Here is an 18,154-nt window from a genome sequence, read left to right as displayed (position 1 = left end):
TGTAAGTAATTGATTACACTTTCATGAGATCATAATCAGAAGGTTGTTCTTTGGTAATGGTGTGCTAGAGGAGCTTTATCCTCAACTTCAAAGCTATTCTGTGAGGCTTAAGAACAAAGGGTTGGAAGTTTGAAGCGTGGCCAAAATGAATCTGTATGCATTATCCATGTTTACCACCATTCAAGAGGTGGATTAACTTATTCTTCGTCTGTGAGCTTTCCCTCATCACATCAGATGAGCCACCATCTCTAAGGTTTACATTTTCACTCTTAGAACTATTCTGCTTAACTAAATATAGTGTCTGTTCAGATCTTCATCATAACTAACCTAAGTGCTTGTTAGTGCCATCACTTCCCTAATTTTAAAGATTTTATTGAAATTATTTTACATTCCCTGTGAAGAATTTTCAGGGTAAATATTATTTATCAATGAATCTATCCAAAGTCTGAAACTGTAAACAGACTATAAGCTAAAGATGCCCACCCAGGATCAGCCAACCAAGCTCTTCACTTACTTTTCAAGCTGTGAGGGGGAAAAATAGCCGCATGGGTTTTTCTCAGTGTAGATAGAGCCACATAGAAGCATTGCAGGTGGCAGTGGCAGGCCTGCAGACTTAGGAAGTAACCTGATGAGACAGTGTTTTGTATTTTTTTCTCCAAGAGGAATAATAATTTTCTCCTTTTTTATTAGCTTTGAGGGATGGGTATTTGAACATCCGTGATTGTTAAATGTCCACCAGAGAGAGCACTAATCTTTTCCTGGCTGAACAAAGAATGAATTAGCCCTTGCTATGCTGGAACAAGAGCTACCTTTTCAGGAGAATAGCCTTTATTAATTTTCAGGATACCAGAGCAATATGTTTTGTTGAAGATAGCAAAGGCTTCTGTTTTACTTATTTTAAATCTGAACTCTTAATGATATTTCTCTTTTTGGTGTACTGTTTGCTTCTCTCCCCTTCCCCAAAGCACAATTTTCAAATTTTCATCTGTAAGACATAAGACAAACCATTTTAAAGAAAGCTTGTGCACCAGGCCTGGTTCATGCAGAGAAATATCATTCCTTGCTAGAAATTTTCAAGACGTAATTAACTGTGCATATTTGTCAAAACCTAGTGATTTTGTCTTCATTCAGCTTAATTTTTTTTTCAAAAGTAACTCTAGTGAAGCTGTACTAAAATGCATTACAGAAAATGTGTTAAACAAAAAAAGTCTAAATATGGGAAGTTGGGCTATTTTGCTTTCTTTGTTTCCAAATAAAGCAAGATAGAGGAATGAGAAATTCCCAGAGTTTCATCACTGAGGAGCTGTAAATTTGTTGTGACTGTTTTGAGAAAATCATGCACGCTGCATGCCTTTGTCTCCACATGCTTGTGCTTAAGCTGGAGGTTGCTGTGCCTCTGTTTGCACGAGTGCTGCTGTCCCAGGCTCCAGCCTGGTGGAACAGCCCCTGTCCCCACTGCAGGTTCCTCCTGCATCAAGGACTTGCCTCTGATCTAAACCAAGACCATACTGTCATTAGCAGGCCAGTGATGGACAGCGATGTGTACTAGGCTGTTGTTTGTCCCTCTATCTCAGGAATCTACTTTCTAGGCATGATGATGATTTTCAGAGTTAATGCTCTGCTGGTATACTTGTTTTTGGTTTTTTTTTGTTTTTTTACCTCTGTTCCTCTCAAACCCCAATGTTTCTAGCAAGCCCTTCAGCTTCCAGTCTGAGATTGGTTTCAAATGACTGCTTCAAATGCTAGAGTGCCTCCACAGCTCAGGGTCTTGTGAGAGAAAATATTTGCTGAAAATCACTAGCAGGAGCCCTGTTTCCCATGTCTCCCAAAGAGCAGACAACTGCCAGAAACAATGCCAAATATAATATAAATCTATTATGTTGTGACCTCACCAAGCTTCTTGACAGTGATTTTTTCATTTTACTTATCTTTATAGAAATTATTTTCTCATTATTTGGAGGAAAAGCTGATGTATTCTGCAAATATTTCAGACCATCTCCCCAGTGCAAAGCATTCTTGGAAGGCTGTAATGTCACCTTTCAAAATCTGAGGCTTCTTTTAAAAGCAAATGATAAATTTCACTTTCCCAATTTCATAAATCATTCTGTTGGAGGATCTAATCTGCCATCCACAGCTGAATGCCACAGGAGACATTAAGCACCAGTTAGTCATCTTCCACTGGCAAAATCAAGAGTTTTATACCATTCTTCTAAAACCATTAAAACCACAAGTAGTTATTGTTGAAAGTTTCATGCAGGGATGCACTCTATTGTTAAAAAGTCTTCCCTCTTGTGCATGGATTTTCTTCAGTCTGCCATGATTTCCTTAATGTGAAGAAAGCAGGCATAGAAGAGGCTCTACAGATTTGTGAGCATTTACCACAGCATTGTCTAATTACTAATGTGTTTTTCTTTGAGGTTGCCCATTTCTCTGAGTTCTAGTTTTTGTTCTTTTTTTAAATTAATTTATTTGAAACAGCAAATATCTCTATTCCTCCTTTTGTGTGCATCTCTGTTTTTTTAACCCTGCTGCTTCAGTCCATTGCCATACCCTTAGCAGTTGACAGACAGTCAGATTATCCTGTCTTCTATGTAAACTCATTTTCTCAGAGCAGGTTTCAATATTGCTTCATGTTGTGGGAAGAGGTAGCATGGGAGCATGCCTCCCATTTTAGGTGTGCCTCTTGAGACTGACAGCAAGTTCCTGAGTGTTACACTGAGTGTCAAAATTGATTTACCCACTCTGTGGCAGGACCAATTCATGGGTTCTGTCCCATGTGCTAGGGCACAAAAATGGGCAGTCTGTAGGCAGACACTTTATTATCTGCTTGTCTGAGGAAGCTGCATTATGTTGTTCATTACAGCAGTGTCCAGACTGCAGTGCAGTAACAAAGTGCTCACATATATGTACATATTCCTACTCTGGCCAGACTCCCTCGATAGCCTGGTATGCTCAGTACAGATAATCTTTGCTGGAATACATCTCACTTTGCTTCATGCTTCATCTTGGAACACAGACCAACTTCTCTGACCTAATGCTGTTAATATCTTGGAGAAGCAATGGTCCATGCTGTAAACACCTAACAAACACATACATTGTCTCACTTCGTGACTTTATTTATGGCATATGCAGCTGTGAGCATCTGCTATGGATAATGTAGGGTAGAATCTTCCAGTGTGTGCATAGCCAGAAATATTCGTGGATCTGGGATAAAAAGGAACTTCTTTGATGTGTTTCTTCCTTTAAATATAGAAAATTGGCATTAAGATATATTTGTCATTTAATTGATAACAGAACATTCAGCACTGATCTCTTTAAAATAATGAGAAGAAAATATAGTTGATTTCTCTACATCTACGTTCAAAGCTAATATACATTTGCTTCTTAATTAGAAAGGGTGCAGATTTCATTAGGCTATTGAACCATAAGATACAACAGTTCAAGCTACTCTGCATTGCTTTAGGTACTACAATTCTATCATGTAAAATGAAGAAAACATAAAGCATATTATTGTGAATTCTTTGATAAAACACAGGTAGAAACAACAGGTAGAAAAAACAGGTAGAAACAACATGGCATCTGAATGATCACAGAGCTTCAATGCAGTAGATCTTGAACCGAGGAAGGGAGATCTGTAGGAATTTTAACTGTATATCATTTAAAACCAAACTGCCGACAGATGTTTTCTACAATACTTGTTAGAGGGCTTCATTATTTTTATAACCTTTTAAATTCCTCTGATTTATAGAAAACAGCCATTCAAAGTCCATAAAAGTTAATCCTAACCAAGGAATTATTTGCCTAAAGTGAAATTTCCTCTCTCTGCTCTACCCACATGGGGAACTGTTAAAGGGCAGCTGCTTGGGGCTACCTGCTGCCTGAAAGCACCAGTGCCCCAGACTGTCCACACACGGTCTGCAGGGATCCTTGCCTCAGTTTCTGAGGATCCCAAACAAAGATTTTCCGCAGAAGTAAAGCATACTGCTCCTTGGGTGCTTCCTGAAGTCAAGCCAAAACCCTTTGTCCTTGCAAAGTGTGCAACTTTGTGGTGTCAGTGATCAGCAATTTAATGCAAACCCCATTTTCTTTACCACCTTTGACAACACTGTTCATCTAAGGTTTAGCTTCACTACCAAGTTTAGATCTTCACATACCAGAGAGTTCATAGGCCAGCTTCAAAAAAAAACTCCAAAAAAACCCAAAAAACCCCCCCCATGAGAGTGCCTTTATAATGGAAAAGAGAATTACAGATTATGGATTTTTCCCCTTTACTGTCAACAATATCCAAGCAAATTTTCTTCTCACTACCAGGTCAATCACAATGACCACTTACAGCGTAAATTACAGTAGTCACTAGACAATATTTTAATTGCACAAACTTATATCTTCAATTAAGCATCATCACTAAATTTCATGGTAGTTTGGAGCATGGTAAATATTTGCTGAGAGCATGTTGTTTGCTTTTAAGTCATGATGATTAATGCAAGTTAATTGGCAATTGGAGTTGGCAATCAACTCCAATTACAGTAGGACAACATTGGAGACTCGATGCAGGGTTAGTGTCAAGACAGATTTCCTCCAAATAGATAGGATTTATGGCAGTCAAATCATGTTTTAGATTCACAGGTTTGAGGAGTAAAACTACTCTGCTTCACCGTGCAGCCTCTGTAGACTGGGATTTTTGTGTATAACTTTTATGTCAAAATTTAAACTCAGCCCAGCACACATGATTTGCAAACATACTCTGCAGCACACGACTTTGAAGTTATGCTAGCTGGATCTACCTGAGGTGTTTCAGCTCTTAGATACTATCACTTCAAGAAGTTCAGTTCCTGTCAACTCAGCAGATGTACAAACTTTTGCAGAGAAATGGTGAGAGCAGTAATCTCTCCACAGTCCACAGTGCAATGTGTGGCTTTTCTTCTGAGCAGCCTGTTGCTTGTGCAATGTCTCTTCCCATCTTTTGAACGTGCCATGAGAACATACTCCTGCCTCAGGCACTAACCACTGCTACGCCTCTGCCCTGGTTAGAGGAATTACTTCCTTCAGCAGCAGTGACTATTGTGGCTCATGCAGCAATGGGTCCCTTTTTCCATGGGGAACTTTCTTTTTGTCTTTGTCCTTAGGCACTAGAAACTTGGCCCTAGAAAATGAGATTCCAGTCCTTTTCCTACAAATTAGGAATCTGGCTCACAAGCTGACCTTCTACAACAGTGTGTCTGGAATGGAAATACAGGAGTGGAGCTATTTGGACTAGTTACCAGTTGTTGTTTACTAGAATAGTAAGAACATAATGTTTTAATATCCCAGGTCATAACTCATTATGACCTGGTTTAGATACGACCAAACATCAAAGCTAACCAATGAGAAACAGACAGTGAAGCCTTGACTCACTCACTGCACTATTCTATAGATGTGTGGAGACATACAATTATTTTTCTGAACCAAAGTTTTATTTGAAAACAAAAATGTTCACAATCTGACTTTATGGCTTTTTTTCATATTTTGGCATGGTATATTGTATTGGAAAAAAAAATGTCTTTAATTAAATGCAGCATTTTGAACACTACCCCAGACTTCATTTTTCATCTCTGGTTTTACTGTTTCTCTCCATGTCCTGTCTCCCTCACACATTTACTCCATGTGTTTAACCCCTACTTAAAACCTTTCATTGTTTCCTGCCCTGTTGTTTTGCAAGTCCTTCTCTGAGGTCTCTCTGCCTACACAACACCCTCTGAAAATTATCCATGTAGAATGTAGCTCCTCATGCCATCTCCTCTCTGTTATGGGGTCTCCTTACTGTCCCTACAAAGCAAGTGGATATGCTGCCAGGGCTGATCAGGAATTTCATAACAATCATTCTACCCAGGTCATGGGTGCTTTTCTGGTGTCATCAGTCCTTCTTGTACTAGGGAACCAGCATATTACAGGAGGAAAAGGACCTTGTTCTAGCTAAGGACATGGGCAGACATCTCATAGACATAAACTAGCTATAATTTATCAGTCCAAATTTTGGCTTTAATCTCTCTTTGCTGCACTGTTTTATCTAAAAGGTAGACAGAACAGTACTGTCTACCGCCAGTGAGCAGATGGAAGCACATTTTTGCCAGTGCCCGTGCTAAGGTCTCAAGCACTTACCTGAGACAGCAGATAGAATTACCTGTAATCCCTTGAATGTTTCATGGTAAATGAGATGCCACAATTTAACAGAAAAGTTTCATTTCCACTTGCTCTGCGCACCAGCAGTTGTGCCACTGACTGTAGTGGAAGCCTCTAGTGACTGGCTAAGTGCATACATCTCAGGTGTATGTGGTGTGTACTGCCACACTGCAGACGCATGATGGCACTTGGCATCAAATATGAAGAAATCTTGAGCAGATGACCCAACAGAGAGGCCAGGCTCCTGTGGACAAAAGTACCAGAGCCTGCAATCTGTGCCACAATGCAGGTGCTTATCTGAGGTAGGATCAAGGTCATGGAAAGTAGTTTTTAAATTGTGCCGAAACTTTCTAGAGATCCCCCAAACAGGTCATTGATGTTGCAGTTAATGAGTGACATGAAGCCAGCTTGGTAGGAGAGCTCTCAGCTCCACCCTTGGAACAACGTAATGGAGTGGGGTTGAACAAGGCAGTGTCAGAGCTGTAAACAAGATACGTGTCCTGTTGTGGTGCCCCAGCAGCGCGGCTGCTCACTGCCTGGCACTGTTTGCCCAAGGCAATGCGCTGTGCAGATCAGCCAAGAGCAAGCCTGGGTAATCTCCTGCCATGCCACACTTGTACATGTACTCATGGTACAGGCTCACAGGTTATCCAGGTTATCCAGGTTACAGTCTCAATTCTGCTCAAAAACCAGCTTTAAGAATGAGCTTAGTGTTCAGATATTTCTGTTGTCTTCCAGATGAATGGTGTGGGTCGTAAAAAACATCTTCTCTCTATAACATTTCTCCACTATATGCATGCCATTTTCCTTGCTGATATGCTGCATGCTGATTACTGTGTATGGTCACTCGCAATTTGTGAAATAAGAGGAAATGATCAGAAAATTATGTTTAGATGAAGAAGTGCTCAGGGAAATTAGAGAAATTAATCCAGTGAATGTCATCATGAAAAGTGTAGTAGTTCTGCTATATGTGCTCAATAGTTTGCTTCTATGAATACAATTAAAATAAATATAGATTTTTCATTTATTTTGTCGTAGGCCGAGTACTACTATGAATTCCTGTCTTTGCACTCTTTGGATAAAGGCATAATGGCTGATCCAACTATAAATATCCCCCTGCTTGGAACAGTTCCTCATAAGGCATCAGGTTTGTACTGTTGATATTATAAATTTTGTTTCTGTAAAATATATTCTACGGCCAGTAAAGTCTAAATGTTTCATTATGAATTGTAGTTCTGAAGTTTATTGCCTAAAGCAATACTTGCCACAGTGCTTGGCACAGAACAGTTTGTAATTGCCTTGCCTAAGTACGGAGGCATATTTTGTCTGAGTCAAGATACATGAAGCTTTAAAGCAATACTTGCCACAGTGCTTGGCACAGAACAGTTTGTAATTGCCTTGCCTAAGTACAGCAGCATATGCGTGTGAATAAACCAGCAGAAGCTTGTGCAAAATTGTTGCATAAAATTCACAAATGCTATTACTTAGGTTGTACAACTTTTGGAAAACAAATTCTTTAATGAATATTGGAAAAGTTATCAAATTATTCTGTTTCTCAAAAGTTGCGGTTTGTGGAGGTTCTGCTTTCATTTGGAGTCATCAGGCATTCAGGTCAAAGACAAAAGTTCTAGTTCAGGATATGATCATTTATCATTTATCCCTTAGTTGTGCATTCTTAATACTTCACTGGAATTTACAGCTACACAGCAGAGGCTGAGCCCAAGCCAATGCAAATGCTCCAGAAATACCATGATGTGTAGTGAGTGGATTTGAGTAAAAAAGCTTTCCCTGAAAGAGTATTGAATCCAGTTAGCTCTGAAGTGGATGAATAACAGTTTATGTGATCTCTTTCAGGGTTCATACATGGTAGCCTCTGGTAGGAAGGCAGAAATGTGTATCTTGATGACAGCAGTCAGGGTTCATACATGGTAGCCTCTGGTAGGAAGGCAGAAATGTGTATCTTATGACAGCATCATCATTGATGACATTGTCTTAGTCATCGTTTCCTAAATTGCCTTAGCCAACCTGTGGGATAAATGTGGGAAAGAAATGAGTAATAAAAGAGGAGGATTGGACTGCAAATGAAGCACCGATATACAAGTTTTCATCTCTGATGAGTCTTTATTCCTTCTCTCTTTTTCAGTGGATAAATTCTGAAAGTTGGTGCATAATATACTACATTTTCAGCTTGCAGTAGATTGCCACTGAAGCAACGTTTCAATACAGCTTTTTGCCATGACACCTGGAATTTAGCATGAATGATTGGTCTCTCCATTCAGTGTCCAAATAAGGCAAATAATGGCTTTAGTGCTGTAGGGCCCCTCTAGCATGTATTTGCCTTATGGCCAATGGTGGCCATAAGAAGACCTGTGGAAGAGCAAAAGGACAAGCACATGTGACACTTCTGTTTACCCTCTCAGCTTTTACTACCTTCAGCTTGGAGGATTTCCTGTGCCTTAAGTGATTTGTCTACTTTATAAGTGCCACATGGGTTATAGATCTCTCTTTCTAGTACTTCTCTAGGCTGTCCTTGAGTCCCTATCACCTTCTGTTATCTCCAATCACCTTGGCAAGGAGTTCACTGCCATCTGTTGCATGAAAATCCTTCTCCTGTTTCAAGTCTGGCTGAACAGCTTCATCTGATGGGCACTGGTCCTTGCACTGGTAGAGACAGTAGTCAATCTGTACTGATCATCATATTCATCATTTTGTATGCATCTATTATGTATCCCGTGATTTTTTTTCTCTTTGCCAAACTTTGAAGAGTCACAGCCTACTCAATTGCTTCTCATCTAATGCAGCCTTGTCCTTCTCTTATCTTTCTCTAATTCAGTGTATCCTGAGATGAGATACCAAATTCTCCTCAGATTTAAGCGAGATTTAAAACACCTAGGTTCCTTAGACTTATTTAAAAACCCATTGCCAAGTCCCAGAATTGGCAGCTGATTCAGTGCTCACAACATGGAGTAACATATTGTTACACCTAAACACATGGTAAGATGTTAAGAAGGCTGGAGATGCTTTCCAGTGGGAGCTTAAAGAGCTAAGACTGCTCAGCTTGTGCAAAAGAAGATATTTGGGAGGAGTGTGGATACCTGCCCAGTGAGAAACAGCTGGCTGCTCATTTCTGGCTGCAGGGAAAAGCCTGTGAAGGTCCAGTGGTTCAGTCTGAGGTTAGCAAGGTCAAAACAAAGTGAGTCATTTTTGTGGCAGTGATTAACATCTTGAACACCACATTCAGAGAGGTAAACACAGCCACAGGTCTGTGCCCAGAAGCAATGTAGTGGCCTGTGACTGAGATAGAGCTGGCCCCCTTAGTGGCCCGAGGTGGCCCCTGGTGTCCCTGTCTGACCCAGGCAGTGCAGTGCTGGTGCAGGCTGGTGTGACCAGGCATCTCATGCAGCCCCCACAGCCCACCAGCCAGGCTCAGGAGACCTTCTCTCCCTGCCCACTGCTTGTCTTGAGACATTAAAATATAGGTGCTGAGCATCCAAAGATGCTGAAATCTCTCCAAGCTCAGCAGCAGAAATCAGTGTCTTCTCTGAGTGCAACACCAACTCTGCTCTGTGTGCCGTGCTGGTATAGAGAGTGACAGTGGGCTGCAGGACTGTGTATGGGCTCCCACTCCTCTCCAGACCCTTCAGGCCTGCTTCTGTTGAGATTGGTCATTCAGAGATGTCCCTTAAGCAGTCCCACAAGAGACTAAAAGTGTTTTTTGTTGTTGGCATTGGCATATTTGCTTAGTGGGTGAGGCAATTGCTTGCAAACTTGAAGAGTTTGCAGACATCCAGGAGTTACTCTCAGCCTGCTTCTACTGAAGACAATTTAGAGAACCTCAGTTTCCTAAGCAGAGGGAAAAGGCATGACCTCCCAGACAAAACATATTAAACCTGCATCCTAGCAGAGCATTCTAATTACTACCTAAAATTAAATTAGGTTTAAGTCACTAGGTTTCCTTAGGTTACTTTTCAAATTTGTTAAACGTTCCTTTTAGAGCCATATGCTCTGCAGCCCAGAGGATACAGAAATATATATGTGCAGGAGAGGCTGTTGTCTGGCCTGGTGGTGGGAGGATGGTTAACAGAAAGAGGTCCATATCTGTGATTTCCTCTCCCTGTTTTTAGCCAGTGATGGACAAATGTAGCCTGCATGCTGAGGTTTGCCCTACTGTGGCCCTCATCAACACGGTGATGGGCCATGGGAGCTCATGGCTGTGTTTTTTGCTGCAAGGGACTTCTCTCTGTGCTTTGGTTTGACTGTGGTGCTGTTGGTGGGTGCTTAGTATTATTCAAACAGGCATAAAAAGGCAAAGATTCAGGAAGAGCTTAGGGGCTTTATTTCAATTCTGAACCACCACAGAGTTCAGCCAGGATCCAGGTGGTTTTTGCTCACAGGAGGGTCCTTTACTGCATATCTGTGTGCCTAGCTGTGCAGACACATGAGAAGTCCAAAAATTCCAGAGTGGGCAGTGCTGGAATAAAAGGTTTATGATCTGTGGCCTTGTTCTCTAGGGATGCATTGCTGGGTTTTTCCCTAGGCATTTAAACCACAGCCAGATGTCAGGGGAGTTCAGGGCTTGCTACCAATTCAATGAAATCTAGATACTGCTATAGTGCTGTCATCAACAGTCTGCCACACCTTCCTCCCCATTGCAATTTGTTCAACTAAAACACATCCTAATCCAAGCTCTGATTTCCTGCACTTATGCTATAAGAAGGTTACTAGAGTTTCAGAAATTTACAACTTTTAAAATGTATTTTTAAAATAATTAACTGTGTTTCCTTCTTGCCACCTGGTTACATGGTTTTGGTCTTTGCAAAGGTTGGTGCAAAAGCCCTTTGACTATGTAATTGCTTTCTAAAATGAGAACTGCAAGGCACCTTTCTGTTTGTAGGAATTATTCTGTATTTTACAAATTATGGCTTGCAAAATTTTTATAACAAGCAATCTAAAACAACCCAAATGTAGGGCTTTTAGCTCTGTATTTTATTAGGAAATCACAGACCAGCTTCAGAAGAAGGGAATAAACAATTTCTATTAGTTGGATTTGACTTATCAAGCAGCTAAGAAGAGCCAATTTTGAAGAAAAGAGATAAAATCATTTCATCTGAACATTATTTAAGATCACTTGTGACAATTACAACAGAGAATTCCACAGTTCTGAGGTATTGGTCTTACTTCATCATTAAAATACTCCAGATTTAGTGGCTTTAATTAGATGCTTAAACTCTTTGTATTTCAAAAGTGTTTGAATATTATTCCTGGAAAAGCAATGTCCAAATGTCACTAAGCTTAATTAGTTCTGTCAGAATGAGGTGTCTGTGTCTTCTTTTCAAAAACTGCACCCATGATCATACTTATCAAGTGTATACTTTGTCAGCCCTTTATGGAGTAAGTTTTGGTTAGATCAGTATCTTATTTAGGCAATAATTGCAATATCCAAATGAGGAAAAACTTACCTAAAGTAACTTTTTCCCTAAATATATGTTTTCACAGAAGTCATAGGACAGCACAGAAAATTTAGACTCAGAAGTGAGAAGTTCAACTCAGAAAATCAAAAGTAGGCTTCCAGCTTGTTTTGATATATCCTTAGATACCTCCACATGAGTAATTTCCTCATCTGCAAGAAAAGTATGGTTGTGTTAAGATCACTGCCTGCACTATAGGCTCTTGGGGTTATTTCAGCAAATGAGCACAAGCTCTTCTCCTGTCCTGCTTTACTTCTAACCCTAGAGCCACCTCTGAATCAAGGGATCTGTGTTACATTGGTTCATCAATGGCATTCCTTAGCTTAGATACATCTATAATTTTATTTTTTAGTATTGCAATGTATGCTTTTGTATGTATGTATATATGTGCATGTAAATGTAAGTGTTATTGGTATTATTGTCCTTTTAGTTGTTCAGGTTGGATTTCCTTGCCTTGGAAAACAAGATGGGGTCGCTGCCTTTGAAGTGAACGTGATCATAATGAATTCAGAAGGCAATATTATCCTCCAGACCCCTCAGAACGCCATCTTCTTTAAAACCTGTCAGCAAGGTAACACTGAAGAAAACATGCTGGGATGCTGTTAGACCAGGTCACCTAACTGTCTCCTGTTTCATTTAGGATAAGAGGATGAAAGTAAAGCAGTCACACAATGTGTAGCAATCATGGTGAATTCCAGGCTTTCTGGCTCTGTGTGCATTTGCTGATCATTTACTACATTTACTGAGCCTTTTCTTACAGAACTCCCTTAGCAGAATGAGTTGGAGACATTTCTCCCTCCTCCTGTTCACTGCTCATCACATTAAGGGCATTGATAGAGATGTATCATATGAAAAGCCCCTGTTAGCAAAAAATTCTAGGTGCTTGGAGGAGAGCTAGTTCTGTGAAAGCACATTCCAGAAATGGCACATCATCTGGGGAACTATAGTGAGGACACTGGTATCAATTAATGCTGTCTGTGCCTCAGTTCCAGCTTGGTGTCCTTGGTTCCCTAAATCTCACACTTGCACATCCAAACTGAATACAAAAATCTTAATTCAGAACATTTCTGCAAAACCTGGCTTTACCTTCTCTGTAGCTCAGGTGCAGCCTCTTGGCTTCTGATACAGGTAAAATGGTGGAAGCTGGTGTTCAGTACTTGCAGTTTTCAAGCAGTAAGCACACAGGGGACACGCTGGTAGGAGAAGAGCCATGAAGTTTTTGCAGTGTTTGCTTGGAAAGGAGAGCAATTGTTTAATCAACTGATCTATGAACATAAGCACTATGTAACAAGACTTTCTGAATTAATTCAATACACCACAAACAACTATAATTATCACTTTAAGCTGAGGCTATGGAAATTGAAAAATCAGTGTCTAAGATAGGATAATTATCCCATATCATGTGCAATTGTATCAAATTAACCCATGACAGGGCTGATGTACAACAAGATTTTTTTCTTCCCCTATTACATCTTCATTCACAATCCCACATTTTCTTCTCGGCACTATTTTCTCTGACATAATTGGCTGTAGTGTGACTTCAAAGAGTGAGTAGTGGGAGCAAGAGCTGTTTATTCTTTGAAACCTCACTATGCCCAAATAGCAAAGCTGCTTGTTCCCTTTGAAGCCTTGCTGCTGCCAATTAGCCCAGGGAAAGTGGAGGAGGGGGAGAAGAAGTGGGCAGAGAAACAGGAAGAAAAATGGAAGATTTAAGTACACAAAACCAATCAGATCTCATGTATGAAGTTGTGTGTCTGGTGTACATACAACATAAAACATTTCCTATCTTTTTATTTTCAGTTCAGCTCAAAGATACTGAACTAAGAAAACTTTGAAAATAGCATTGGGGTATTCTAATAGGGAGAGCAGAGTTACAGTTACAGGTCTGTATTTTGGAAAATAGTGGCTTAAAGAGGAAGGGCTCCAAACTCAGTCATAGCAGTCATCCAGGTTATCATTTCTGTGTTATTATTTGTTGTTACCATTTTTATACGAGCTGTAATATCTAACAATTTAGCAGTATTGCATCATATGACCTCTCAAGAAACCTGGGGTTGATTATTGTCCCAGTCCTTTGTTCATGGAGCCAGCTGAGAGACACAGGGCAGATTTCCCAAACTTTAGAGACATGCAGAGGCGGAGCTTTCTCACACATCTCTTCCCGCCCATACTGGAATAACTCCCATTCCTGCCCTGTGTCCTGTAAGGTGAAAACAGCAGTGTTTTAGGACAGATGCTGAGACAGATAAGAATGTCTTTAGCGGCTGCTGTTAGAATAGGTGGTAGATTCCTTCCTCTGAAAGATATCATACATGTTGAAGAGCTCCTGTCAGGAGCTCCCTGATCACTGCAGTTGTTCTTGGCCATAAACAGAAAGGCCCCAGCCGAGGAAGTGAGGGGAGCAAGGGAGCAATTTTGTGGATAAGAGAGGATTTGTTGTGTCTAAGAGGTGGTCACAAAGAAAAAATATGTTTTCCTATTTTTCTGCTGAAATGGTATGTATTTAAGCATGCTTTTTTTTTTTTTTGGTAATGAATAGCAGCTCTGCTTTTGAGTACAAAGAGAGAAGCATTTCCAGAAAAAGTCCTAGAATACAGTGTCAAAACACAGTAGGACCAAAAATCCTTTACTACAATTACTACAGCTGCAAACAGCTTTACTTTTAAGGAATATCATTTTACCTCAGAGGTTTTGAACCTTCTCACTTGGAATGCCACACAACAGAGCGTCAAGATGAGGAGGTGGTGCCTACCACTGATCCCTACTGATGCTGAGTTTTTCTAATGGGAATAGGCAGTCTCTCCTGCCTGCCTTATTCTCCATGAGGGATCTGGGAAGGCATTTTTGAGTTATTATTTTTATACCCAGCAGCCCTTTTTTATGGTGTTCCATAGGGCTTGACTTAGTTTGCCTTCTTGTTTGATGGGCTCTGGTGTTTTGAGGATAGTGGTGGCACCCAGAAGTATCTTTCATCCTTGTATAATCCTGCCAGTGTTGCCAAATGCTTTTCCATATTTGATCAATAACCGAGATATGAATGAGAGCTGATGATGATGCAGAATTGTTGTGCAGGAGTGCTTTCATCTTCCTTTCTGGCCTTCTTCCATTTAGCCTTGATACTCACTCTTTCATGTGAACATAGATTCCATCATTGTCACCTCAGTAGTAGGTACAGATGTGGTAATTAATGCAATGCAAGTTGCAGTGATGTCTGCTTCAGGCTGCAGAAATCGAAACTGGTCCTACACAATAAGGGTAGGTCTAACCAGCCATGCAAGTTCTGCACTAAGTTGCCTGCTCATTTCCACACAGAAAATAAAGTACTGGATTGAGAAGAGCAGGGCATCCACATAGAGAGATGAAAGTGCAGAGTGCACCAACAAGTGCATCACCCATGTGAGCATGTGAACATCTATCTGTAGACTACTAAAAGAGAAACCAATTTATCTTGAAGAAATCTTAGCTGAATTTCTATTTCTTCAGTGTTTGTCTGCCAGCAAATATTTTAACTCTTGTGTCAAAGAAATATATTAATGCTACTGAGATCTGGCTGGCAGCTGAAGTATATAACATTTTAATTAAGATTGTTGTTATATTTTCTGAAGCGGAATGTCCAGGAGGATGCAGAAATGGAGGGGTTTGCAACGAAAGACATGTCTGTGAATGTCCTGATGGATTTTACGGGCCTCATTGTGAGAAAGGTAATTTAATAAGAAATCTCAACTGTCTTCTTTACCACAATCTCAAGAAAACTGTATCTGCTGCACTGTAGGCTCTCAAAAAATTAAGAATGGCCTATTCTGAAGATTTCATATATTTTGAGTTCATACATGTAAGAGAATTGTTATTGTCATCCATGGTCTAGTGGAAATACGAATTGCTTACGTGAAAAATATTTTCTCTTTCACAAATTACTTTTAACAAAAACCGATGCAATAGTTAAGTGATCCTTAATGACAGGGAATCCATCTGGCAAGAAGATTAAATAAAATTCTTCTGCTAATGAGGACTAGCTGTGAAACAAAGCACAGTGCTTTAGTTGCTCTGCATTTGTTTATTTGCAGATAAGATCAGATATGTAAGCAGGCTGAAAACAAAAATGGGAAGATGAAGGGAAGATTCTCTTTCTCTTCCGTGAGTGGATAATAGCCCAAACCAACATTTCCAGGAGTGAAGAACCAGGAAATTGGTGTGACTTGGCAAGGAAACTAGATCTTCTTCCTATCCCTCCCTTCCTTTTCCCAGTGGCAGTTCCTCCCCAGGCGACTGGAGACACCCATCCCCATGGGCATCCTACTCCAATGCAATCATTCACTCCCAGATACTCTGGCTACATCAAAAATATTAAATACAAAGGATCAAGGACTGTTCTCTGGCCTTGAGAGCAACTGGCACAGCTTACATTCATATGTTTAATAAACTCTTTCCTTCCAGCAAACCCATTACAAACTCACTCCTGGGAGGAGCCCGTGGTCACTACTCGTCCCAGGACCATGGCCAGGAGGATTTGCTGGTCAGCTGGGACAAAGCTGAGCCACCAACAGTTTCACAAGATGATTTCACAAGGCCATTTGGCCCCGTGCCTGGGTGCTGTTTAACTCACCAGCATGGACCTGACCTCGCTGCATGTACCAATTGTGGGCAACCACAAAGTGAAGCATTGCCCCCTAATGTGCCTCCCTGAAGAGCCTTTTGGGGTGGCCACATGGCAGAGAGGTCTTGGAAGAGCACAGGGGCTCCAGAGAAGATTCACTGGGAGCATGCAGGACACTGGCTGTGCAGCAGGCTTTCCTAGCCAAAATTAGGTAGCCATGCTTACGCTCAGGCATGCAGGAGTGGGGAAGGTTTATTGTAAAGCCTGCCTGGGAACCCCACTGAGCTACTGACCCCTGTGAGATAGTCCTGCCTGCACAGCTGAGGAGCCAGACTACAGTTGTAGAGAGGACTTGTCTAGGGGGATTTTAAATACCCAGAATGTGTAGGTGTATCTTTGCTCTCCCCTGTCTGATATTAAACTATACAAGAGGCAATTTCTGCTTACATGTGGAACCAGATCTGAACTCTAATTAGCCTACAGTTTTTAGTAGCACTATACAGAAATTGCCATATACAAACCAAAGATATAACAAATTTAACATCCTAACAGAGGCCCTTTGCAAAGGTGACTTAGAACAATAATCAGAAGGAAAAGTAGCTTAAGGAGTCAATGTGCGTGTATTCAAATACCAGGAAAGTATTGACATTTGGACATTGCCACCAGCGATGCTTTTTCTGCTCTTCCACCCCTCAGCCCTGTGTGTTCCTCGCTGCATGAACGGCGGGCTCTGCATCACCCCCGGCCTCTGCATCTGCCCCCCGGGCTTCTACGGCATCAACTGCGACAAAGGTAAACGCCAGCCGAGCCTGGGCTCTGCTGCCAGCAGCCGCTCTTTGCTCACCTCTGCACTTTCCCTCCAGGAGTGCTTTTTGGAAAGTCAGGCAAGCAATAAGTAAATACGTTTTAGAAATATTGTGGTTCTTAAAATAGTGCTGTAGCACAGCCCAGCAGCTGCTGGAAGAATATAGGAATTTGCAGGTATCCATGCACCCCAGCTCTGTGAAGGGTTGTTTGGATAATCACTTCAGCTGATCCACTGAATATTGTGGATCTTACCACAAAAATCACTTCTATTTCTGGGACAAGAAAAAAAAAAGGCAAAAATAAAACCCCTCTATTTGATCTTTAGTTTCCTGTAGTAAAATTAATTTTACTAATTATTTAGTACATGAATGTGCTGCATCTGGACACATGAAGAAATATGAAAGCTATTCATTTTTTGTTGCTGCACTGGGACTCGTGAAGGGTAAAAACCAACAATCAGTTGTTCAGAACAGTAACTGGGATCAGTCTAAGCTACCATGTAGCAAGAACCAAGTACTTTCCTGCAGAAATGTAACTGACCTGTTCATGGCAGTGTCGTGCTCCATTTGCCATTGCAGGTCTATATGAAGTAAATACTGAATGCAAAAGCTCCTAGAGGCCTTTTCAGCAAAATAGTGGGAACCTTCCTATTACTTTACACAAACTGTTGGTGTCAATGCCCTCACGTCTTCTATCTAGCCTTTGAACAGACTTGCACCACATTTAGAAAATGCTTCAAATGTGCACTTTAATTAAATGCTCCTGATGTCTTGAAGGATTAATGTGAATCCCAGCTGTTTGGTGAAAAGTTACATCTAACACAATGTAAGTTATTTGGCAGCTGAAAGTCAGAGCATTTGCATCTATGTCACCACACAGAAAAACTTGCGGAGATTTCTTTTCAGTCAAAGGATTACTCAAGAACTGTAGTGAAGTATCCTCTTGTAGAAGTAGCTTCCAGTGCTAGGCTGTGCTCCTTTTATCAGACACTGGCAGTTTCAATAGCAATAGTGCCTTAATCCCTCAATGAGCTTTATGTGTGGGGGTTGATGAAGATGTAGCACAGTCTGTCCTCAGAGAGCTCACTGCTGTATTGTTCACTTGTCTCATTCTGGATTGCCTTGTG

General features: G+C 40.8%; 1 protein-coding gene across 1 annotated transcript in view; it reads left to right on the top strand.

Moving 5' to 3' along the window:
- WIF1 (WNT inhibitory factor 1) overlaps nt 1-18,154 on the top strand; it is a 35,630-nt gene that overhangs the window by 9,480 nt on the left and 7,996 nt on the right. Inside the window, exons 3-6 of the mRNA XM_039704023.1 lie at nt 7,198-7,306; nt 12,058-12,198; nt 15,233-15,328; nt 16,918-17,013. Of these exons, the coding sequence (XP_039559957.1) occupies nt 7,198-7,306; nt 12,058-12,198; nt 15,233-15,328; nt 16,918-17,013 (442 nt within the window). The remainder of the gene's footprint in view (nt 1-7,197; nt 7,307-12,057; nt 12,199-15,232; nt 15,329-16,917; nt 17,014-18,154) is intronic.

The sequence above is a fragment of the Passer montanus genome, unplaced genomic scaffold, assembly GCF_014805655.1.
Source record: "Passer montanus isolate IOZ18808 unplaced genomic scaffold, ASM1480565v1 scaffold17, whole genome shotgun sequence".
Taxonomy (NCBI): Eukaryota; Metazoa; Chordata; class Aves; order Passeriformes; family Passeridae; genus Passer; species Passer montanus.
The sequence above is the reverse complement of the archived record's forward strand: the minus strand, read 5'-3'. Positions and strand labels throughout refer to the sequence as shown.